Source organism: Nyctereutes procyonoides, unplaced genomic scaffold (genome assembly GCF_905146905.1).
Source record: "Nyctereutes procyonoides isolate TBG_1078 unplaced genomic scaffold, NYPRO_anot_genome, whole genome shotgun sequence".
Classification (NCBI taxonomy): Eukaryota; Metazoa; Chordata; class Mammalia; order Carnivora; family Canidae; genus Nyctereutes; species Nyctereutes procyonoides.
The window spans coordinates 3,128,721-3,152,552 of NW_026575128.1; the positions used below are offsets into that span (position 1 = coordinate 3,128,721).

At 42.6% G+C, this 23,832-nt stretch overlaps 1 protein-coding gene across 4 annotated transcripts in view; it reads left to right on the forward strand.

The window, feature by feature from the left end:
* Positions 1-22,716, forward strand: part of TRIT1 (tRNA isopentenyltransferase 1) — a 49,743-nt gene extending 27,027 nt beyond the window's left edge. For 2 of the 4 annotated variants that reach the window (XM_055341769.1, XM_055341771.1), the window contains 10 exons: positions 3,195-3,293; positions 4,002-4,147; positions 6,524-6,666; positions 8,321-8,432; positions 8,811-8,923; positions 9,169-9,246; positions 12,216-12,325; positions 12,648-12,765; positions 15,740-15,937; positions 16,287-17,279. In XM_055341769.1, coding sequence (XP_055197744.1) covers positions 3,195-3,293; positions 4,002-4,147; positions 6,524-6,666; positions 8,321-8,432; positions 8,811-8,923; positions 9,169-9,246; positions 12,216-12,325; positions 12,648-12,765; positions 15,740-15,909 — 1,089 coding nt within the window. In that variant the 3' untranslated portion in view covers positions 15,910-15,937; positions 16,287-17,279. Of the gene's footprint in view, positions 1-3,194; positions 3,294-4,001; positions 4,148-6,523; positions 6,667-8,320; positions 8,433-8,810; positions 8,924-9,168; positions 9,247-12,215; positions 12,326-12,647; positions 12,766-15,739; positions 15,938-16,286; positions 17,280-22,312 lie in introns of those variants that run through there. The other 2 variants (XM_055341770.1, XR_008666647.1) reach the window with 2 other exon arrangements.
* The last annotated feature ends 1,116 nt before the right edge of the window (positions 22,717-23,832 follow it).

Below are 23,832 nucleotides of genomic sequence, written 5' to 3' on the forward strand. Positions count from 1 at the left end.
GGGCTCCATCCTAGGACCCTGAGATCATGACCTGAGTCAAAACCAAGTGTCAGGTGCTCAACCAACTATACCACCTAGGTACCACCTTCTCCTTTTTTAAAGGAAAGTAGCTAGCTTTGAGTATGTACGAATTAAGAATTTGTGTTGGCAAGAATGTGTGTCCACCCTAGAGTAACCTTGCCACGAATATAACTGGAGATAGATGGTAGATCTCATTCATAGCAGCATTGCTCTTAATGGCAAAAACAAACACCTAGATTCTTACTTACAGAAGAATGTATAAAATTTGCTTTGTTCATATAAGTGCTTTTTCAGCAGTGAAAGTGAATACATTGTAGCTGCGTGCAGCAATTAATGTGGGAGAATTTCAGAAACATTATAAAATATGAGAAATTGTAGAAGGATGCATGTGCATTCATACCATTTATTATAAAAGTTAAAAAGCAAGCAAAACTAACCTATGTATTTTTTAGGGGGTTATATATACATAAGGAATAACATAAAGAAAAGCAAGGGAATGATAACAAGAAAACCAAACAATTCAGAATAGCAAATCTCAGGTTTCCCTGCAGAGAGGGGAAGTGTAGGGGGTTGGAATGGGAATGAATACACAAGAAGCTTCAAAAGAATTAATAATATTCCTTTTCTTACCTTGAGTTCATGAGTGTTTATTATTAGGCTTCATAATGTATGGATGTTCTTTTGTGTATATTAAATATTTTATAATTTTTTAAAAATTAACCCGCTATAAACAAAATTAAAAAACAGACTATAAGCCAGAGGAAAAATACTTGTAACCTAGGAAAAGTGAATAGTTCATATCCTTAATATATGAAGAACTCGTATGAATCAATATGAAAAATTCTTAAAGGGCTTGAGTAATAATAATTCACAAAGGAAGAAATATAAATGATGGTAAATGGAGAAAAGGGTTTTTATCCTTGCTGTTAAGGCCATGCAGATCAAAATAGTGAGATCATATTTTTTTGCCTATTAGATAGGTAGATATTAAAATGTAGATAATTCTTGCCCTACCTGCTATACGAGACAGTTGTATCAGATGAAATAATATATATGAATGCCCTTGGCAAATTAAAACATAACACTGAATGTATGTTGTTGCTTTAAGACAGTTTGGTTATTCAGAAAGAACTTAGAGAAAGTGGAGTTTTCAGAGGGCAGCAGGGGATGACTTAATCATCACTTACAGGATCGGATATTTTTGAGTTTAGGTAAGAATCTAAAATCAGAATGTCAAAACTGAAAGTACCTTAAGAAATATCCAGTTAACCTTGTTTTGACAGGCTAGGTAAGGTATTAGATACTGAGGCCCAGAGAGAAGGATTTTGTCCAGTTGTTTCATGGCTTGGGCAAACAAGTTAAACCTTTTCCCACCAAATGTCTCCTATCCCATTTTCCTTCTCTCTTTTCCACTCTCTCTCTTTGGCATCTCACCATTTCCCCCTTCCCTTTTTACTTTCTTTGGTCCTTCTCCCTTTGTCACTCATAGTATATACTTGAATGTTTATTATAATTACTGTAATTGTGTATGCTCCTTATACTTAATAGGGGGAATATAGTATTTCCTCTCTCTCTCTCTCTCTTTTATTTTTTTTTTATTTTTTTGAAGATTTTATTTATTCATGAGAGAGAGAGAGAGGCAGAGACACAGGCAGAGGGAGAAGCAGGCTCCATGCAGGGAGCCTGATGTGGTACTCGATCCCAGATCCTGGGATCATGCCCTGAGCCAAAGGCAGACGCTCAACTGCTGAGCCACTTAGGCGTCCCTCTCTCTCTTTTTTAAAGATTTTATTTATTTGAGAGAGACAGAGAGAGAGCACAAGTGTGGGGGAGAGAGAGAAGCAAGCTCCCCAGTGAGCGGGGAGCCTGACAAGGGGCCAATCCCAGGACCCAGGGATCACGACCTGAGCTGAAGGCAAATGCTCAACCAACTGAGCCACCCAGACACCCCAGTATTTCTCTTTTTAAAAAACAAATAGAAAGGGATACCTGGGTGGCTCAGCGGTTGAGTCCAAGTTGAGCCTTTGGTCCAGGGCATGATCCTGGAGTTCCGGGATGGAGTCCCACATTGGGCTCCTTGCATGGAGCCTGCTTCTCCCTGTGCCTATGTCTCTGTCTTCTCTGTCTCTCATGAATAAATAAAAATTTTAAAACAAAACAAAAGGGAAACAATGTTTCTTCTTTAAGATCCTTGATTTGTAACAGCTTTCTTCCCACCCCACCCAGCCTCTCTGGGGTTAGTGGGCTTCTGATAGAAAAGAGGTCATCTATCTCTGGGCGCACAGACAGACTGGCAAGGGGAAGAAAGGTATAAATGAGTCAGTCTTTGTCTAGGTCGAAAGTCTCTTTTTATCAATTATCCTCAGAAGCAAAGCCCTCCATAAAGCAGATAATTATCTGTTCAACAGAGATTCTAAAGAGAAGAATTTAAAGTAGTGGGGATATAAAAACAATAGTGGCTCAAGTAAATTCAGTGCTTACTCAATTGAAAGCAAATATTTCGGGCATCATGGTAGGGGATTTATATGCCTCGTCACATTTAATGCTCCTTAGACTTCAAGAGAATTTTACAGGTGAGAAAACTGAAGCTCAGGCTGAATAACTTGTCAGAGTTGGAGCTGGTAATTGAGATCTATTTGTCTTCAGAACCTGTGCTTCCCAGTTTACTGGTGGAGTCTCAAGTGGGGCTGAAATGTGCAGTATTACCATGTAATGGTGGGGACTGACTGAGTCTAGGAACCGTGGTGTAGGGAAACCAGCTTGTATTTTATTGTAGAAGGCAGTCACAGAATGGATGTCACCGTGGTGGCTTCCTGAGCAGCTGACGCTTGTTTCTCTGAGAGCCCTTGGGCTTGTGCTCATTAAACTGATTTGGAATACCAAGCAAGCTTTGAATTGTAGCAGCGAGGCCTAGAAACTTCTAGAACTGAAAGGAATTACCATCATGCATTTGTATCTGGTTTATGCAAGTCCCTCCAGAACTAATGGGAAATGCTTCTGGGAACTCATGGGAGAGGGTGAAGACTGGTATCAGTTCATCTTGGTTTCCACCCTTTCTTCTCTGTTCTCCAGACGAATAAATGAGTGTGGTTTCTTGCTAATATCCTCCTTCCCAAGTGAGTCAGGATGCTCTTCTTGATATTAAATATTGTGATGTCTTTCTTAACATTAACATTGAAGATATATTTGCCCGAGACAAAATTCCTATTGTCGTGGGAGGAACCAATTACTACATTGAGTCTCTGCTCTGGAAAGTTCTTGTCAATACTAAGGTATGTTTAGTTCCTTTATAAGTCACTGAGGAAATGGGTTCCTCTTTCTTGCCAGCTAATTTTAGTGGGAGGAAAGTTGACTCTTGTCTATTTCTTAAACTCAGCAACTATAATTTTCTTACTTAATATTCTGAAGCAAATGCCACCTCCATATGTGAAGTGTGCTCCTCCAGGGTGGCCTGAGGGCAGGGGCTGTGTGTGGGAAAAATGCTCCTCTGTGAATTAATTAGCATCTCCATGTAAGTTAACAGTATATCAGTCTGACTCAGCATTTCCTGGCTGTAACAATCTGTACATCAGTGAGATGCCCAACACTAACCTTTCGTATGGAGATGCTATTGCCTAGGGGGAGGCTTTGCAAACTGTATTGTGCAGGCAATCCTGATCCACTCTGGTCACTTACTGAGAAGACTGGGCTCCTAGATATGTTCATACAGATGTGTTAGCCCTGGTTCCTGTTTGTACTTCTGACAAGGAAGCAGGTACCTGAGTACTTTGCTCAGCAGTAAGTCCTTTGTGTGCTGTGGTCTCACAACACTACCACGGTGTATTGGAATTTTCTATGATCTGTCTTTCACTATATGGCAAGACCTTCTGATTTCTCTCTGTTCTGTATTTCTAACTCCCAGCAAAGCACCTGGCATATATACTGTTGGAATGCTTGTTGAACCGTTGAATTAAATTTACTTCTAAACCTTCTTTTAATAGCCCCAGGAGATGGGCACTGAGAAAGTGATTGACCGGAAAGTAGAGCTTGAAAAGGAGGATGGCCATGCACTCCACAAACGCCTAAGCCAAGTGGACCCAGAAATGGCTGCCAAGCTGCACCCGCATGACAAGCGCAAAGTAGCCAGGTAAGAAAGCCTGGGCCTACTGAGCCGAGTCCCTCTGGAGTTGGGGAGCCAGTTCTTCAGTGCACCTGGGTAATGAATGAGAGGGGTTTGGTAATAGCAGGAAGTGGAGATTGGTGTGTTCCCAGCCCACAGGTCATGAGGCCCTGAGGTACTGCCTCAGTCCAACTCCCTCAATAAATAATTGCATCCAACTTTGTTGTTAATTTAAAATGTATAATACAATAGAGTTTTCCCTAGGGCCTAGGTAATTGTGCTTCATTTTCTATTTGATCTTTGCTTGTATAACAGTTTTCATATAAATTTTTTCTGGCATGCAGTTGGTTTACATTGTGATTTGAGTTTCATAATTGATGGTGTAATTCTGAGTTCTGCCCCAGCAGCTTTCCCAGTGGGAGGTAGATTTTATGAACCTGTCTCGTAGACCTGCTCACCTTCACATATGGAGGTTTTCTTGAAGAGGTGGTGAATGAACTCATAAGGTCATGTTTTCTTAGTTTTTTTTTTTTTTTTAAGATTTTATTTATTTATTCATGAGAGACACAGAGACACAGGCAGAGAGAGAAGCAGGCTTCCTGCTGGGAGCCTGATGCAGGACTCAATCCCGGGACTCGGGGATTATGCCTTGAGCCAAAGGCAGACACTCAACCACTGAGCCAATCCCTCTTAGGTTGTTTTGAAATCGCAGTCTTGTGTGTTAGGTTTATTTTTCTGCAGTGTTGGGAGTGATACCATATCTGGCAAAGTAGAGGGTCTAATGAAGGATGGTTGATTATGCAGATTAAATATTATAGAACCACCTGGTATTGATAGGGATTGTGAAATAGTCCACCTAAATGAATGTTCTAGATCAGTGTTTCTTAATCCTTTTTCATTATCCCCCACCACCCTACATGTACCCAGTGCCTTTTTAGAAATTTTTTCCTAATTGTACTTCCCTCCCTCCCTGTTCTCCATGAAGTTTAGTACTAAAGAATAATATTTCTTTAGGTACGATTGCCCTCAGAGGGTCATACCACTGTAATATCTAAGTTTTTTTGCCCCTTTGAGAGTAGTATCACCCCGGGTGATAATGCATGTTCTAGATAAATGAAGTTTATACTTTCAGTATCTAAACATTTATTTTAAAACATTTTAATAGAGATCTTTAAAAAATTTTTAGAAAACAGAAACTTGATGAACATTCATTTTTATATTGTTTTATGATGTGATTCTAGAGCTTGGTCTTTATTATCCTCTCCTTTTATTAATGAGTTCTTTTTTTATCACCTCTCCTCATTTTGCTACTTCTAAACTAGTAATGAGCCAAGAATTGTTTCCTAGTAAGAGTCAGTAGGTTCTTTTTTTTTTTTAAGATTCTATTTATTCATGAGAGACACAGAGGCAGAGGGAGAAGCAGACTCAATGCAAGGAGCCCAATGTGGGACTTGATCCTGGGATCCAGTATCTGGATCACGCCCTCAACCAAAGGCATATGATCAACCGCTGAGCCACCCAGGAACCCCAAGTCAATAGGTTCTAAGCAAGAGCTCTAGTCTCTTCTTTAGAGAGGACTGGAGGACTTTGTTCATCTCTCTTTTAGTTTGAGACTATATCCTAACCTCCAGATAAATGAGATTATCTATTACAATTTTTCCTCACAGGTCCTCTTTGAGTGAGCATTGGTACAGAAACATAGGGGGTCTCTACTCTTGTGTTAGGGATTCAGGAAGTAGAATTGGGTCAGGGAGGGAAAGATCACTTTCAAGCTGATAAGTTGCCAACACTCAGAGTGGTGTAGTGTAGGTATGAGAGTTATATTACCTGCATAATCTAATAGAAGCAGACAGAGTGGATGGTGGCTGAAGAATAAGTATCTGAGTTCTTTCTTCAGTGGTCTTTGTGCTAGTAGAGTACCAAATCAGTCAGAAGTGCTCTTCATTAATTCTAGACCTATGTTAAAAAAAAAAAAAAGGTTGATGAGCTGGATATACAACATACTTTTGTACTGTGGGAAAGGCGTTCCAGCAAGACTGGACTTGCTGGCTTGTAACAGTCTCCCAAATAAGCTCTTTTACTGCTTACCTGAAGGTGAGTGTGTCCCATTCTATTTGTGTAGAAGAAGCCTGTTGTTTCTGAAAAATTAATATATGTTTACAAGAATAGTATTAGTCTTACTTTATCTAAAATTTTCTTTGGAACTGTTTTCTGGGTAGCTATAGGATTGGAGTGACTCCAGGCCTTCATGGCTTTGGGGGCTTATCAGTGAAAATGAGAAAGAGGTGTTTGTAATAAATAACCTTTCTCCTTGTCTCATTTGAGAATGAATATTTTCTAATGGTTTTTATGGGTATTCCCCCCCCCCCCCCCCCCCCCCCGCTGTCCCCTTAAATGGCTTAGGAGCTTGCAGGTGTTTGAAGAAACAGGAATCTCTCATAGTGAATTTCTTCATCGTCAACATGCGGAGGAAGGTGGTGGTCCCCTCGGAGGCCCTCTGAAGTTCCCTAATCTTTGCATCCTCTGGCTTCATGCTGACCAGACAGGTAAAAGCCCTTTGATGTGTTAGAGTCCATCTGAGATAGAGCTTGTTATAATATGTGATTATATGTATATATACACGCATAAGATGCCCAGAACCACAAGTGGCTCGTAATAAGCACTAAACAAGTGTTAGCTATTAATTTTATAATTATTGTTCTTCATTAACTTAGTAAGGCACAGTGCCCTTCCCCTAGGTATCTGTCTGGAAAGGGAAGAAGGGTAGCCCTGGCACTAGGATAAGATACCAAGGGTGGGATAACATGAAATGGGTAGGGTGGGTAAGAGACTGCCATCCAGGGAAGGTATGAAGAGAAAGAGAAAGAAGGCTTTGTGAAAGGAGGTCTGCCTCCCTGGATTGATGAGATGGAGGTTGCATCACTGATTATTCTAGAAGCAGCAGGCTTCAGAAATGGATATGATGGTTAATTAGCTAGCCAGATGATATTTTTTGGGTTTTTTTTGTAAAGTATGGTAATGCCCGGTGATAGTACTAACTTCTTCATCCAGCTAACATTTAGTAAGCATCTCTAATAAAGTGCTAGATATGCTGCATGGTCCTTGGATTTCAGAGATGAATATGAGACAGTGCCTGGTTTTTAGGAGCTCCCAGTCTAGTGGGGCAGCAAAGATAGGTACTACTTTGTGATAAATTCTGGGCCAAAAAGTGCTGTAAGGCCACAGAGAAAGGATGATGAACATTCTCTTGAGGGCAATCAGAGACCCACTTAAGACAAATTAGTTAACCTTCCTGTGCCCCAATTTTCTCTTCTGTAAAATGGAATTAATGATAGTAATAGTAATATATATATGGATTGAGGATTAGATGAATTAGAACATGCAAAGTGCTCAGTTGTGCATAACATGTGGTGAGTCCTTAATAAATACAAACTTTCTAGGAAGATAGGAAAAAAGGTTACTGTTACTGCAGGCAGAGAAGTAGCAATGGCAGATAATGTAGAATATGGTTGAAATGGTGAATATTTACTGTTAAATTAATCTCAGGTACAAGTTTATAGAAAAAGTTAATTTTTTAAATGAAATTTTTTTAAATGAAATTTCTGTAAATAAAAACATGTATTGCAATTTAGCATAAAATAATGGAATCTGATTCATAATAAAGCTGACCACTACCTTTGATCATAGTAAAGTTTTTGACCACCACATCTGAATGATTATGACCCCTGACTCTGCTTTGCTCCTTTGTTTGGCTCAGTAGTTCAAGAGGTACCCAGGTATTAAAGTTTCTTATTCCTGTCCAGGGTGTCATCTGACAGTTCTTAAATGTAAAAGAACACAAAGTTAAAGTAACAAATATGATGGGAAAAAATAAAGGTAAAGCAGGGGTCTCAGCTGCCTCTAAAGTAAATAATGAATATACCTTCCATAATAAAATATTTGTCCTTCTTAGTTGCTATAATTGTATGCTTTCTCTTTATGTAATAAGACATGTGCTTCATTTTGGCTGTTTTGTATTGAAGTTTGGTCTTAAGTATGACAAATATAATATGAATTATTCTATAATCCTTGGACTTTAAATGCCTTCTTCCATTTGAATAAATGCTCCTCTTTGTGGCAGCCTGTCCATTCACTCACTGTGTAAGTGTCTAGTGGGCACCTATGACAGACTAGATGGTTGATGGGCTAATGTGATTGAAGTTCTAGATGAGCGCTTGGATAAGAGGGTGGATGACATGCTAGCTGCTGGGCTCTTGGATGAACTAAGAGATTTTCACCGACGCTATAATCAGAAGAAAGTTGCAGAAAATAGGTGAGGATTTGGCCGTTTCTTCAACCTACTCTCCCTCGCTTGCATATGGCCCAAAGGCCATAAATAGAGTACTGGCTTTGGACCTACTTGTTTATTAGCCTTTGTCCTTGGCGTTGGCAAGGCTTGTTGCAAGGAGCTCTGGTGTACTTGTTACAGTTGCACTTTTCTAATCTGTCAGACATTCCCAGGAGTTCATTTTCAAGGGAACTAACCAGGGAACTGTTGGGGTGGGGGGTGGAGGAAAAATTTAGAGAGACAGTAGTTGCTCAGGATCTCAATTTCTCATCTATGAGATGAAATGGCTTAGCTAGATCCTCTCTAAGGCCCCTGCTAGCTCTCAGATGCAGTGGCTCATCACTGATGCTCTCCTATTCCCAGCCAGGACTATCAACATGGTATCTTCCAATCCATTGGCTTCAAGGAATTTCACGAGTACCTGGTCACTGAGGGAAAATGCACACCAGAGACTAGTAACCAGCTCCTAAAGAAAGGTGTGAATTCCTCCATCTAACCTAGACTTGGACATCCTTGGGTGGCAGAGTACCTACTGGTATGATCTGAGAAAGAGCTGAGGCCAAAGAGTCCCAAGTGGCCTTCAGCTCAGAATTGAGATTTTTGTCTACCAAGTGTATTCCAGGGTGCTGCTATGGCTGATTTTCTCTTTTCCTGGGCTGGGAGGGCTTGCCTTTTGCCTGCGTCAGAACTTAGAGGTTACTAGATCTACTTTGTCTTTCAGGTATCGAGTCTTTGAAACAAGTGACTAAGAGATATGCCCGGAAGCAAAACCGATGGGTTAAAAACCGGTTTTTGAGCAGTAAGTCTCATGTTTTTCCTTACCCCTGGGTTTGTTTCCAGTAGAGTATAGATTGTCCTCAACTCACCGCGAAAAGGAACTTTAGTTTCCGGACCTGTCCTGAGCTTGGGGACCTGATCTGGGAGAGGGTCTACTGCATAAATGACCATGCTTTTTTGTAATGTGTCAGAAAACAAATGAAATCTTTCCAATGAGAAGTTGAACACATGGGTGTTGGCTACAAACACATAAGAACATAACAGCAACATTGTCGTAGGGTCGGTGTTCAAGGTTGATTTTAGCTTCAAATTTTGTACCTTGAGTGCAGTCAGATTTCTGTAGGTAGGCTTTCCTAATTAAAGTGGTTCTGGGGTACCTGACTGGCTCAGTTGGAAGAGCATGTGACTCCTGATCTCAGTGTTGTGAGTTTGGGCCCCATGTTGGGTGTAGAGATTTTTAACAACAAAAGAAAGCTTAAAGAAAGAAAATCATTCTTAGGATACATGAGCAGTATAAAAAGCCAAACCTTCACCAGTTCTCTCAGTGTTGCCTTCACATTTAGGTATGTGGTGCCTCAGAGTTGCTGCAGGTTTGCCTTCAATTGAACAGCACTTTTAAGCAACAGGGAAGGAAATTCTCCTTCACTTGACCCTGTTCTGTGTCCTTGACAGTAAATTTGGTGCCATACATATATTACTAAGCCTGTGAGATAGGTGCTATTCTTTCATTTTTGCAGATAAGGCAATGGAGGCTTCAAGACGTTAAAAATCTTGCCAAATATCTGCCAGCTGAATAAGCAGTATTGAAAGCAGGCCTGTCCCCCTACCCACTCCCCCCATCCCCCACAATGTATTCTATAGCATGCTTCTTGTTTCCTGTAGCTATAATTTCAGCTTGACAGCATTGGTATTGGGCCTTGGGTAAGAAATTTTCTGGTTATGAGCTAAAAGGAGATTAACTTAAAGGAGATTAAATGAAACACCAACTTTATTTTATAGGCACTCTTTAAATATGTTTCTGAATCTTCCCGTTTGCCTTTTGCTGTTAGACTTCTGCTTTCAGTTATAGATCAGGACAGCTGAGGCCTCCACTGTCTGCTCTTCAGGGTCTCTGAACAGAAACACCTCAATCCATGTTGTGACCACGGATTGTTGCATTTCTCTCTCCTGCTCTCACTCTCTGCCAGACCTCTCCAGGGTAGTTCTGGCACCAAGAGGCTCTTTATACTTCTTTCTACTCACCCTGCTTTCTCTACATGTCCTGTCAGATAGGAGAATTCTCTACAGTCAAAATTGAATTGCATCAACTGAAATTCAGTATAGATTTCTAATGCAGCTTCTCTTCTCTCCAGGGCTAACAATTAGTCTGCAACAAAAGCTGTTTTTTATAATGATTTGAAACTTCCTCCTGTGGTAAAGCCACAATAACTCCCCCATCTCTGAGTCAGGAGGGATTGATGGCACAGTGCATCATCTGCCCATTCCTCATTCATGTGTATGCCGGCACAGTCCTGGTGCTAGAGTGAAAGGCACAGCTGCCTCGTAAACCAGGAGCCGTGTGTGATTGGCCAGGGCTAGTCTGCTGGGACATGGTTCTGGCAAGAAGCCAGGGGGACTTCCCCGCCCCAACTTGGCCTTGGACCCAAGCCAGAAATAGCAGCTGGGAGCCGAGAACTTGTTGAAAGGTGCTTAGACAGGGCACAGAAGCTCAACAAAGGACTCAGAGGGGAAAGGAAAATATAGAGTGGCCTGGAAACAGGTGCAGAGCTTAGCCAAGGCCAGGTGTGCTGTGGATGCTGCCTGCACCCTCCCGGTCTCACCTTTCCGTGTGGTGGCAGGTGCGGCCCAGTCCATTTTATGAAAAATCTTACTTGTGGTTGGCACAATCAAAAGGCCAGCACCTGCCAGCCGTTGGCATCCTAAGGACTTTGATGTTTTTGTCCATGGGGAGATGCTTTTTGCCTTTAGGCAACTGACTTGACCTAGCTGTGGAAGGCAATTTAGTGTGTCCATAGACAGGGGAGGCTACCAACAGAGACCAAACAGGGTTGGCTCCACGGGACAGAATGCCTGTAGCTGTACTCTAGGCTGTCTCTAGTTGTCTCTCCACTCAGAAGTATTTACCAAAAGATGTTTCTTGAATACTCGTCTAGATCTTGTTCCTGGGATCCCTGGGTGGCGCAGCGGTTTGGTGCCTGCCTTTGGCCCAGGGCACGATTCTGGAGACCCCGGATCGAGTCCCACGTCGGGCTCCCGGTGCATGGAGCCTGCTTCTCCCTCTGCCTATGTCTCTGCCTCTTTCTCTCTCTCTGTGTGTCATAAAAAATAAAAAAAAAAAAAAAAAAATTAGATCTTGTTCCTAAAAGAAGGGGCTCAACTAGTTTAATTTCATGGCTTCTTTCTAAAAGTTCTCAGATTTAGTGGCTCATTGACTGATACTCTTCTGTTCCTAGTCCCTGATCATGGGTATGGTATCAACAAGTTTCATGAGGGCCGTGCTGCTGAAGGGATATATACAAACCTGAGACTAGTGTCTGCTCCTAAAGAAAGCTGCGAACTCTCTTGCCAGAAGAGCAGTATCACTGTTAAGATCATAGGCAACTTAGAATAGGCATTTACTTCGAGCTGTTAGTTTATTTACTCCTATGGTATGCTATCTTCATATGGTTGCGTACGCAGCAGTCACTAGAGCTGTTACTCTGTTCTGTTTTTTTTTTTTTTTTTTTTTTTTTGACCGATCTGGAAGATCCTGTCTCTGGAAGTCTCTGGATTATACAGCTAGACTTGTTGGCTACAGATCAGTGAACCTTCTAGGTCATTCTTGGATTGTATGTAGTTGTTTGGTTCATGTTTCTGGTTAGAATGAATGGCATGATCAGAATGTTTATTCTTTGGCCCCATATATTTCCTTTGAGGATTTTGGAGTCCTGGGAGCAGAATGGATTGGGTCTTTGAGGCTGACCTCTCACAACTTCTCTTTGTCATCATTAGGACCTGGTCCCAGAGTCCCCCCAGTATATGGCTTAGAAGTGTCTGATGTCTCGAAGTGGGAAGAGTGTGTTCTTGAACCTGCTCTTGAAATCGTGCAAAGTTTCATCCAGGTGATTATTAATCACAGTGCTGTGTGTTGTCTGGCTTTCAGAGAGTTTTCCTTAGCTGGCACCTTTGTTGGCATGTCAGGGAACCAAGCTTTCTTTTCCATGGAATAGAGCAGAAGAGCTGGCTGCCCTTAGATCCCTGGAGGCTGTGTTTCTGCTTTCACATTTAGAAAGGTTGTTGCTAAAATCTGTCCGTAGTCCACCAGAACAGGGATGAGAAAAAGGAATCTTGGGAAAAATCCCACTCCCCTTAATATCAGAGAATGAGATCCAAATCTCTTTTGAGTTGATTGCTTCTCTCCCCTCCCCCTCCTTGTTCTTTCAGGGCCACCAGCCTGCAGCTGCTCCAGTAAAGATGCCATGTAATGAGACAGAGAACAGGAGAAGTCATCACATGTGTGACCTCTGTGATCGAATCATCATTGGGGACCGTGAATGGGCAGGTAGGATCTGGGGAGGGGCACGGAGACATTTGTGAGGGTGACTCACAGTGACTTTGTGAAATTTAAGGTCTTCGGTAGGTTAAATGCTGGAGTCTGCTTACTTGTAAAGGGATGGCCAGATTCCTCCAAGAGCCCCTAAGTACTCACATTTCATGGCAACTTTCCCATTTTGAAGAGTTATCTTTATATTCTGAATTTCAAAGGAAGATCATCTGCCCTCCAATTTCAGCTAGAGTAGATATTTTATACTGACAGGTCTGTAGTTAAGTTTCCAGAGCCCCTTTGACTTTCCTGATCCTACCTTATAGGAGTTTCTTGGCCCCTCATGTTTAGAACTCAGTGCGGGTGAGGTGGGATTGTAAGGGAAACTAGCCAACTCACCCAAGAGACCAGAGAAGCAGAAACAGCTGAGAGGGGAGGAGGAAGTGCAATTACTCCTCCTGAGTACATTCTTTGAAAGTGGTCTCTGGTAATTTTTAATGTAATATATTGAAATGGTGGTGATTACTAAAGTTGTGATAAAAAGCATTAAGAGAACCTGTGAGAGCAGGAGCATCTGGGTGGCTCAGTCGGTTAAGCATCCGACTCTTGGTTTCAGTTCAGGTTATGATCTCAGGGTCTTGGGATCCAGCAAGCAAAACCCCACCCCACCTCCACCCCCTCGTATTGAGCTCAGCACTCAGAGGGAAGTCTGCTTGGGAATTCTCTCCCTCTGCATGCCCTACCCCCCACATACGTACACACACTCCCTCTTTCAAATAAATAAATAAATCTTTATTTTTTTATTTTTAAAGATTTTATTTATTTATTCATGAGTATACACAGAGAGGAGAGAGAGAGAGGCAGAGACACAGGCAGAGGGAGGAGCAGGCTTCACGCAGGGAGCCCGACGTGGGACTCGATCCAGGGTCTCCAGGATCACATCCCGGGGCTGCAGGCGGCGCTAAACCGCTGAGCCACCGGGGCTGCCCATAAATAAATCTTTAAAAAGAGAGAGAGAAGCTGTGAAAGCAAGATTTATATAGAGAAAGTGGTCAGAGGGTGATGTCTTTAAAGGTACTCCTGACCAACCAGCATGGGCACTGACCTAAGGCTCTCTCTGTCTTTTAGAGCCTGGGTCTGCTCTGCCATAGTCACACTGCACTCCCCTGTCAGCTTCTTTTTTCTTCCTTCTTTCTTTCTTTCTTTCTTTCTTTCTTTCTTTCTTTCTTTCTTTCTTTCTTTCTTTCTTTCTTTTTTTTTTTTTTAAGATTTTGTTTATTTATCCATGAGAGACACACACAGAGAGAGAGGCACAGGCAGAGGGAGAAGCAGGCTCCATGCAGGGAGCCCGATGCGGGACTCGATCCTGGACCACTCTAGGACCACACCCTGGGCCGAAGGCAGGCGCCAAACTGCTGAGGCACCCAGGGATCCCCCTGTCATATTCTTGTAGTCCTCTGGTCAAAGCCCAGAAAGGGTCAGGGCCTCCAAGTCTTGAGTTTACACTGTATTTGGAGACTTCTTAAAAGGTCACTCCTTTTGAGCACAGTAGGGCTTGTAAGATACCCAGTAGCTGGAATCGTTCTGTTTAGAGTACTGCCTTTCATGAGATTCTCCTAGAAATAGAATTTTCTCCCCATACCAACCAATAGAATGATTAGTTCTATTAACTGGTAACACTGGCAAAATGAACTCCATTGTCAGAGACTGGGAATGGCTGTGATTTGCCTTAACGGCAGAAGAAGCCTCGATTGTCACTGGTTTATAATGATGAAAGGGGAAGAGAAAGAGAGTGTCTGATTGTTTTTTCTAAAGGAAACTTAGTGGTTCGATTTGTCGAATGTCCTTCAGGGATAGCCTTAAAGAAACAACATTTGTGAGCCTTTGTGAGCTTAGCTTGTGTGAGCCCTTCTATAGTGCCATCTGTCAGGTCCCTGCTCCCATCTCCTGCTGCCGTGGAGAGCCAGGCCAGAAGCCCCCCTTTTTTTTTTGCCTTAGGCTCTAGCTGGAGAATAAAGCTGACTTTTTCCTCCCCAAGTAAACTTTTCTTCTAACTTCTTCCTTTTTAAAAAATTCTTTTTGCTGTGAAACCCTTAAAATGATGTTTTTTTTTAAAATATATATCAAAAATCATTTAATCTAGTCATCTCTCTCTTTAGAGGCTTCCAAAGAAAATTTCCTTGAAAAAGAATAAGTAAAAAGAGGCTAATATGAGTTGGTCAGAGGGTGGGAACACTCTTTGGGGTGAGAGGTCAGAAATCGTTATTAGGCAACAGTGGCCTTTCAGCTTTACTGATTCTGTGGACCCTCAAAAAGGATCAACAGAGAAGAATGCTTCCTGTTATCTGCCTGGAGCATTGTGTGCTTGAAGAATGTGAACCTTGTGGGTTAGTCATTCAAATTGCTTATCTAGCCTAGGCATAGGGGATGTTGGATCAGGAGGAGCCACCTGTGTGAGCGGGGAAGAAGAGGAAAGGACAGCTCTGGGTTTGATGTGGGACAGAGCATCTGTCTGGCAATATAGACAAGGATTTGGGTTTGTAACTTTTTAGCTGAGTGAGTTGAAAGGTAATCTCTCTGAAACAGCTCTGTTCTGTTACAAAAATGGAGTCTGGAGCTCTGATTCTGGAAAATTTGGTCTCTTTTGAGCTATAGATGAGCCAAAGTACTTACCTACTGTGTGTACTTGGACAGAATCTAAGTCCTCAGTGAACTTCAGTTTCCTTCGGTATAAAATGAGCTGAATAATACTGTCCTGCAAGATTGCTGTGAGGATTAGTGATGTAAAGCACCCAGCAGGGTACACTTAATGCATGGTAGCTTGCTGGCCATGTAACTTATCCTTCTTTTAAAAAATGCTAAGCAGCTATACCAGTACATGTGTTGATCCTGTTATTATTTTTTTAAAAAAGGATTATATAGTTAATTTTTATGCTTCTAGGATTGATTCTAGAAAGTTCTAATGAGTTGTTTTTGTTTTGTTTTGTCTTAGCACACATAAAATCCAAATCCCACTTGCACCGACTAAAGAAGAGAAGAAGATTGGACTCGGATGCTGTCACTACCATAGAAAGTCCGAGTATTTCTTCAGACCGTGAGAAAGAGCTTAAAGAGAAAGGATCCCTAGGGCAGAATGAGAAAGAGCTGGAATCTAGTGTTTAAAGAGACATGTCCAGTAGCCTTTGCACAGGTAGAGACCCAGTTTAGGAGGGAGGGTTATGTCTGTGTCCCTGTCTGGACTGGGGAGTGCTCTGCAGAAAGCGCCCACCATTTTCTGCCTTCAGTGGTGTAGTTTTAATGTTCTCTGTCATGGAAACAGCAGGGCTTGTTAGCTCCTTGTTTGGCTGATGTGCCTGTTAATGATGATTTGGGGAAGGAATTTTTTTTTCTTTTAACAAAGTTCTATTTTTGAAAGAAGCACAGATTGTGCTTTTTAATACTTGTGAAGATCTTTTTGGTAATGAATACCTGAATTCCCTATAGCCTTTAAAAAAGAAGTTTTATATCCCTGACTCTGGCTAAAAATATCTCATTTCCAGATACTTTTATAGATGACTGAAGTATTATGGGCCACAAATTGGGAGTTCTGGATTTGGGTGAATGGCAGGAAAGGACCAGCCCCAGTGAGAAGATTAAGTGAACTCAACCACCAATTCTTGGAATTCCACTGAGAAGGAGAGAAGAACGTGGTCATGACATGGCACTTGAAAACTAAAGACTTTGAGGGATCCCTGGGTGGCGCAGCGGTTTGGCGCCTGCCTTTGGCCCAGGGCGCGATCCTGGAGACCCGGGATCGAATCCCACGTCAGGCTCCCGGTGCATGGAGCCTGCTTCTCCCTCTGCCTATGTCTCTGCCCCCCCCCCTCTGTGACTATCATAAAAAAAAGAAAAAGAAAACTAAAGACTTTGACATTTTGTTGAGTTCTTCCTGTGTGATAATTACTCTCACTGCTGTCTTTACATTAAGTTAGGAGCCTATATTTTTATTGAAAGTTAAATTTAAAAAAAAAGTTTCCAAGAGTCTCTTTATTTTTTTAATTTTTTATTTTATTTTATTTTTTAAGATTTTTTTGAGAGACAGAGACACAGACAGATGGAGAAGCAGGCTCTGTGCAGGGAGCCTGATGTGGGACTCGATCCCGGGTCTCCAGGATCAGGCCCTAGGCCAAAAGCGGCGCTAAACCGCTAGGCCACCAGGGCTGCCCCTAAGAGTCTCTTTAGTCCTTAAAACAATGTATATTCCGGGATCCCTGGGTGGCGCAGCGGTTTGGCGCCTGCCTTTGGCCCGGGGCGCGATCCTGGAGACCCGGGATCGAGTCCCATGTCGGGCTCCTTGCATGGAGCCTGCTTCTCCCTCTGCCTGTGTCTCTGCCTCCCTCTCTCTCTGTGTGTAACTATCATGAATAAATAAATAAAATCTTTAAAAAAAAAAAACAATGTATATTCCATGTCTAGTTTATACACTGTAGGCTCTGTTGTCAACATACAGCCTTGGAGCACTTGGGTGGCTCATTCGTTTAAGCATCCTACTCTTGATCTCAGCTTAGGTCTTTTTTTTTTTTTTTTAAAGATTTTATTTATTTATTTATGAGAGACAGTGAGAGAGAGTGGCAGAGACACAGACAGCCTGATGTGGGACTTGATCCCGGGACTCCAGGATCACACCCTGGGCCAAAGGCAGGCACTAAACCACTGAACCACCCAGGGATCCCCTCAGCTTAGGTCTTAATCTTAGGGTCATGAGTTCAAGCTGTGCATTGGGCTCCATGCTGGGTGTGGAGCCTACTTAAAACACACACACACACACACACACACAAAACAAAAACATCATAGCTTTTTCTGAAACTTAACATTCTTCATATGATCATGCTGTCCGTTCATTATTCAGAAAATGTTTACTAAGCACTTCTTATATTCCTGGAAGACATAGGTTATTGGAGATGTGTGATTTCCAGTAATATTGAGTATATGTATGTATGCATTTAGCATAAAATTAAGTATTTTTATGTTTACAGTTCAGCATCAATTACATCCATAGTGCTTTGTGACCATCACTTCTATTTCCAACACTTTTTCATCACTCCAAACACGGTATATCCATTAAGCCATAACCCCACTCAAGTAGTATTATATTTGTTCAGAATCTACTAGGTAAGAGGCTAGAGGGAGTACAGAGATAAAATAAGATGCTGTTTTTGTTTTCAGGGAGCTTTGTTCATACTCTACAAATAGCCAGTCTAGGGAAGAATATCTGAAGGTCATAAGAGGTGGGTAGCATAGTACTTTAGAGGGGAGGGCAGGGGAGGGAGAGGATCGTGGAAGAAGGAGCATTTCTCCTGGACCTTTAAATATTTTATTTATTCATGAGAGACTCAGAGAGAAAGGCAGGGACATAGGCAGAGGGAGAAGCAGGCTCCCTGCAGTAAGCCCCATGTGAGACTCGATCCCAGGACCCCGGGATCACGACCTGAGCCACCAGGCGCCCCCTCTCCTGGACCTTTAAAAGCAATTCTTGGTTAACTCTGTGTAGGAGGAGAGGGTAAAGAACTATCAAACTTGGTTGTCCTTTTTTAAACAGTGTGAATTCCATAGCTTTACCTTTTTTTTTCTTCAAACATTTTTTTAAAGTTTAATTTAAAAAAAGTTTAATTTTTTTCCACTAGTTTACATAGTTCAAAAATCAAAATAATACAAAAAGACATTCACTGAGGGGCATCTAGGTGGCTGTTTCGCTCTCAAAAATCTTTCTTTCTTCCAATGATTTTATTTATTTGAGAGAGATCATGAGTAGGAGACGGGGGCAGAGGCAGAGGGTGAAGCACACTCCCCACCCAGCAAGGAGGCTGGCACGGGCTCCATCCCAGGACCCTAAGATCATGACCTGAGTGGAGGGCCAAAGCCCAATCAACTGAGCCACCCAGGCACCTCTAAATAAAATATTTTTAAAAAAATTTTATTTATTTATGATAGGCACACAGTGAGAGAGAGAGAGGCAGAGACACAGGCAGAGGGAGAAGCAGGCTCCATGCACCGGGAGCCCGATGTGGGATTCGATCCCGGGTCTCCAGGATCGCGCCCTGGGCCAAAGGCAGGCGCCAAACCGCTGCGCCACCCAGGGATCCCTAAATAAAATATTTTTTAAAAAGGGCAGCCCGGGTGACTCAGCAGTTTAGCACCGACTTCAGCCCAGGGCCTGGAGACCTAGGATCAAGCCCCATGTCAGGCTCCCTGCATGGAGCCTGCTTCTCCCTCTACTTGTGTCTTTGCCTCTCTTTCTGTTTGTGTGTCTCTCATGAATGAATAAATCTTGGGAAAAAAAAAAAAAGATGTTCATTGAGAAATCTCACTCCCATCCCTATCCCCTCCTCTCGAAATAATTATTTACTAGTTTTTTAGAACTCTCTAATTGTTTTTAATGCAAAAATGAACAAATTTTCCATTACCCAAAATATAGCATTTAGCACATACAGTCTTTAATATGTCCCCTTACCTTGTGACAGGTAAACCTGGTTAGCAATATCTGGATGTGCATGATTTCTCCTGCCACGTCTGTCAGGTCTCTTGTTTTGGGCCTTAACCATCTACCCTAGACTTCCCCAGTTAACCTCAACAGGGTTCATTTACCTTGTATACTGAACTTCATTCAGATGCCAGGGTTGAGGCCAAAACCAGTCTCTGACAAATTCAGCCAGCAGATACCTTAGAACTTACCATGTTCTTGGTGCATTGCTAGACTCAGCAGATACAGTGGTGATCCAGAAAGTTCACACTGATTAAGTAATTACAGAATTTAAAAAAAATAATTACAGAATTATAGCTGTGATAATGGCTGCAAATAAAGGACATTGCTGTAAGAGCAAGTAACCCGAGGACCTGCCCCCCATGTTGGTGTGTGGGAGTGTGTGCATGAGTTGGGGGAGGGCATACAAGCCATGGCACAGCATGATGCCAGGACGGGAGTTAGGAGCCAAATCTGCAGATATGGGACCACATGACCTGGAAAACTCGGTTTCTCAATATGACTGCAGTGGCTTCTCCTCCCTCCTTCCCCACTCGTATGTCCTGGACCCCTTGAGTTTTATTGACCTTTACCCATTTTTAACGACTTTGGATTTCAAGAATAAATTTTTATAAAGTCAAGTCTCTATCCACCCCAAGTTGTTCCTAATATTAAACATAACCCAGATTTCCCAATCAGGGTTTGTTTGTTTGTTTATTATTATTATTAACTACTTCAGGAGCTAACAGAGCAGAAAGTCACATCTTCCCACTGGAAGTGGGGATTAATACTTAACTATTAGTCAAACAAGCGCTTTGTACTGTTCTTTCCCTTCCCACATACTCCTGGGAGGGAGATGCTGTTCCTCTTCCCGCTAACCGGGGCGGGGGGGGGGGGGGGCTCCACACAGGACCACAGCTAGTGAGCAGCCGCCTGGAGTTGAGGCACTATGAAGCTGGCTGTAATTTTAGGAGGAGCCTTAGTCTCTGAAACGCTCTTCACTCCAGCCACTAAATATATTTTAAAGCAATAAAGTTTTGGTGGAGAAGCAGGAAAAACTAGTTTTAATAATCCTACCTCAAAAAGCCTTTAATCCTTTCATCTGAAATACCTGGAGCAGCACCTTCTCTTTGAACCCACTGCTATCTCTATGGCAATTGGAAATCAGGAATTTCCTGAAAGAGACAAGCCAAGCGCCTAATATTCATGAAGTACCTACGAAGTATAAGGCCCTGTGGTTGTGCCCACTGCCCCTATTCTTAGAAACTATAAGTTCAGCAAGATGGAATTCCTTCACTGTCAGCAGAGAGCCTAGGGAAGAGGCTCACCAGAAATCAGCTTGGTACCCCGGTCTGTGGCATTGCACTGAGGTAGATTTCCCTTCTCTGCCTGCTGCCTGCTGAATGACCTTGCTCTTGAGTGTAAGTTCTTCCCAGTAATTGTCATAATGTAGACCTGGAAGGATCCTCAGCACCTTTTTGTGCAGTTGGGGAAATTGAGACCCAAAACATGGCTGTTCCATAACCATAGAGCAAGTTGTGGCGAAGTCAGGACAAATCTCAGCTTCCCTCTGTTAACTACTGCTAAATACCTCATTCCAAATCTCATTTGAGAACTGGGAAGGACCATGGAGACCAGCTCTGGGCTATTTGTTCAGCCTGGAGGGAGGATGAGGAGTGCCGTTTTGTACCATCTGGCCTCAGCTAATCCCCAGATAAGCAGAGCCCTTTGGTCCAGGTGCTCAGAGTCTCCAGGCCACAGCAGTGCTATCTAAATGGCTCTGGTAATTAATTCCAACACTCAGTAAGCTATTTAGGTCCGTCTACCTCTGTCAGTAAAAAATTTTTGCCCCAGTTTTATTGAGATAAAGTTGACATATAAAGTAAAAATCCTGACTAGGCTTTACACTTCTTGTAGCTCAGGCAATGCTGTTTTCAAGAGGGTAGGAAATACTTTGAAAATCAGAGAGCTGGATTCTTCGTCTTTAAAATATTTTGCTTGGGGCATCTGGGTGGCTCAGTCGGTTACATGTCTGCCTTAGGCTCAGGGATTGAGCCCTAAATTGGGCTCCCTGCTCAGTGGGGAGTCTACTTGTCCCTCTCCCACTGCTATGCTCCCCCTACCCCCTGCCCATACCCTCACTCTCTTTTTTTTTTCGCTCTCTCTCTTGCTCTCTCAAATAAATAAAATATTCTTAAAAGCCCACAAAATATATTGCTTGATTTTTAGAGCTAAGTAGGGAAACAGTTCATTTATAGTCTAGGTCCATGGTTTGTTCCTTTGTAACTGTCAGTAACTGTATTCTTAGCCTCAGTTCCTACAAAGTGGTTTTTCTGTTTAAGACACTACATTAAAAACGACAGAAAACACTAGAAGGCAAGCTTGTAACCTGTCTATATATCCCCAACATCTAGAAAGTAAAATACTTGTTGAAATAATTACACAAAAGCATAGAAGCTAAGTGGGTCTCTACATAAAGATGTTTTAAAACGTCAAATAAGGGGCAGCCCGGGTGGCTCAGCAGTTCAGCGCCGCCCTCAGCCCAGGGCCTGATCCTGGAGACCCGGGATCGAGTCCCACATCGGGCTCCCTGCGAGGAGCCTGCTTCTCCTTCTGCCTGTGTCTCTCTGCCTCTCTTTCTCTCTGTGTCTCTCATGAATAAATAAATAAAATCTTTTTTAAAAAATCATTAAATAACCAGGATGATGAAATCTTGAGATAGTAGCCACAGGAAGGAATTTCATTATTTGATCATCACCTGCTTGGGCGGTTAGGGCCATTTTCTAAAAAGATAGCTAACTGGTCACTTGTCAAGCTATTCTGAATATGTACAAAGGAAGCTGCATGGTTGTATCAGTTAGGATAAAAGGCTAAGCTGCTATAACAAAGAGGCTCAACAATACAGTGGCTTAAGGGACAAAGAAGTTTGTTTCTTTCTCACATAGCAACTTTGAGGGGGAGCTAACATTTCTGAAGCCAGTGGTCCAGGTCTGCGGGACAGCTGTGCTCCAAGCAGCCACTCAGGGACACGGGTTCCTAATATCATGCTGCTTTTCCATCATCCAGGGGACACTGTCATTTTATCACCTGCATGAACGAGGCTGGATCACCGCTGGTTCCAGCCAAGGGGAAGGGGAACCGGCACCCAGAAGACAGCCCGCAGTGGCGTCCCTACTTCATGCTTCTCATTGGCAAGAACTTAGTCCTGTGGCCGTCCACACCTACCTGCAAAGGAGGCTGAGAAATGTAGGCAAGTCACAGACCAAGATAAAATGGGAGAACGGATTCTGGTGGGCACTTTGCCGCCTCCACTAAACACTTGTGTCATGGAAAGGAGCACTGGACTCCAGGCTGCTGTAACTAATTAGCTCTGATATCTCGCTGGGGGCAAATCTATTTCCCCATCTGTGAAATCAGTGAGCTGTATGAGCTGACTGCTGAAATATTTCAAAAAGTAAAGCTGGACAAGATCTTGGCTGGAAAGTTTTTTATTTTTTTTAAGATTTTGTTTATTCATGAGGACACAGAGAGAAGCAGAGACACAGGCAGAGGGAGAAAGCAGGTTCCCCGTGGGGAGCCTAATGTGGGACTCGATCCCAGACCCTGGGATCCTGGCCTGAGGCAAAGGCAGACGCTCAACCACTGAGCCACCCAGGCATCCCAGGCTGGCAAGGTTTTTAAATATAGGTTAAAAAGAATATTAGAAGGCATATGAGACTGAAGGAGCCTTGGGGCCAGGGGCTAACACCCTAAAGATGGTGGGGAGGGATGATGGGTATTTTGGTGGCCTTGTGGAATAACTGGGCTAGGGGCTGGGACTACTTACCTGCACACTTTTTTGTGTGGAAAAAAACAACATCTGTTCTTTGTACTTGCAGCTGAACACTTTCCTATCTAGCACACTTCCTTGGTGACCTTGAGAAAATTGCTCAAGCGTCCTGAGTTTCCTCATATAAAATGGAGTTATTGCCTCCATTCCGGGGAACATTGCAAGGATTAAATGAGGTCCTTTGGAAAACAGCATAGTTGTTGCCATTTACTGGCAAGGCAGTGCCCCGTAAATGATAGGTATAATTTGGATTTATTTGCTTCATTGTGGAAAAATTGTTAATGCCACCGAAGTGTTGGTTTATGGTGTAGTGTCAGTTCCCAGAAGTTATCAGGTCAAGCTCTGACTTAAAACTGATTAGTTTGGTTGTCCACAGTGCTAATGGCTAAAAAGAATGCCTCCTGCATTATTTACCACCTATTAGATGTTATTGTTTTTTTTTAATTTAAAAACATTGTTTTAAAGATTTTATTTATTTATTCATGAGAGACAGAGAGAGGCAGAGACACAGGCAGAGGGAGAAGCAGGCTCCATGCAGGGATCCCGATGTGGGACTGGATCCCGGGACTTCAGGATCACGCCCTGGGCTGAAGGCAGGCGCTCAACCACTGAGCCACCCAGGTGTTTCCCCCAAAAAATTTTTAAAGTAAACTTTACACCCAATGTGGGGCTCAAATTCATGACCCTGAGATCAAGAGTCTAATGCTCCATCAAATGAACCAGCCAGGACCCCTATTGTTTTTTAATGCATATGATT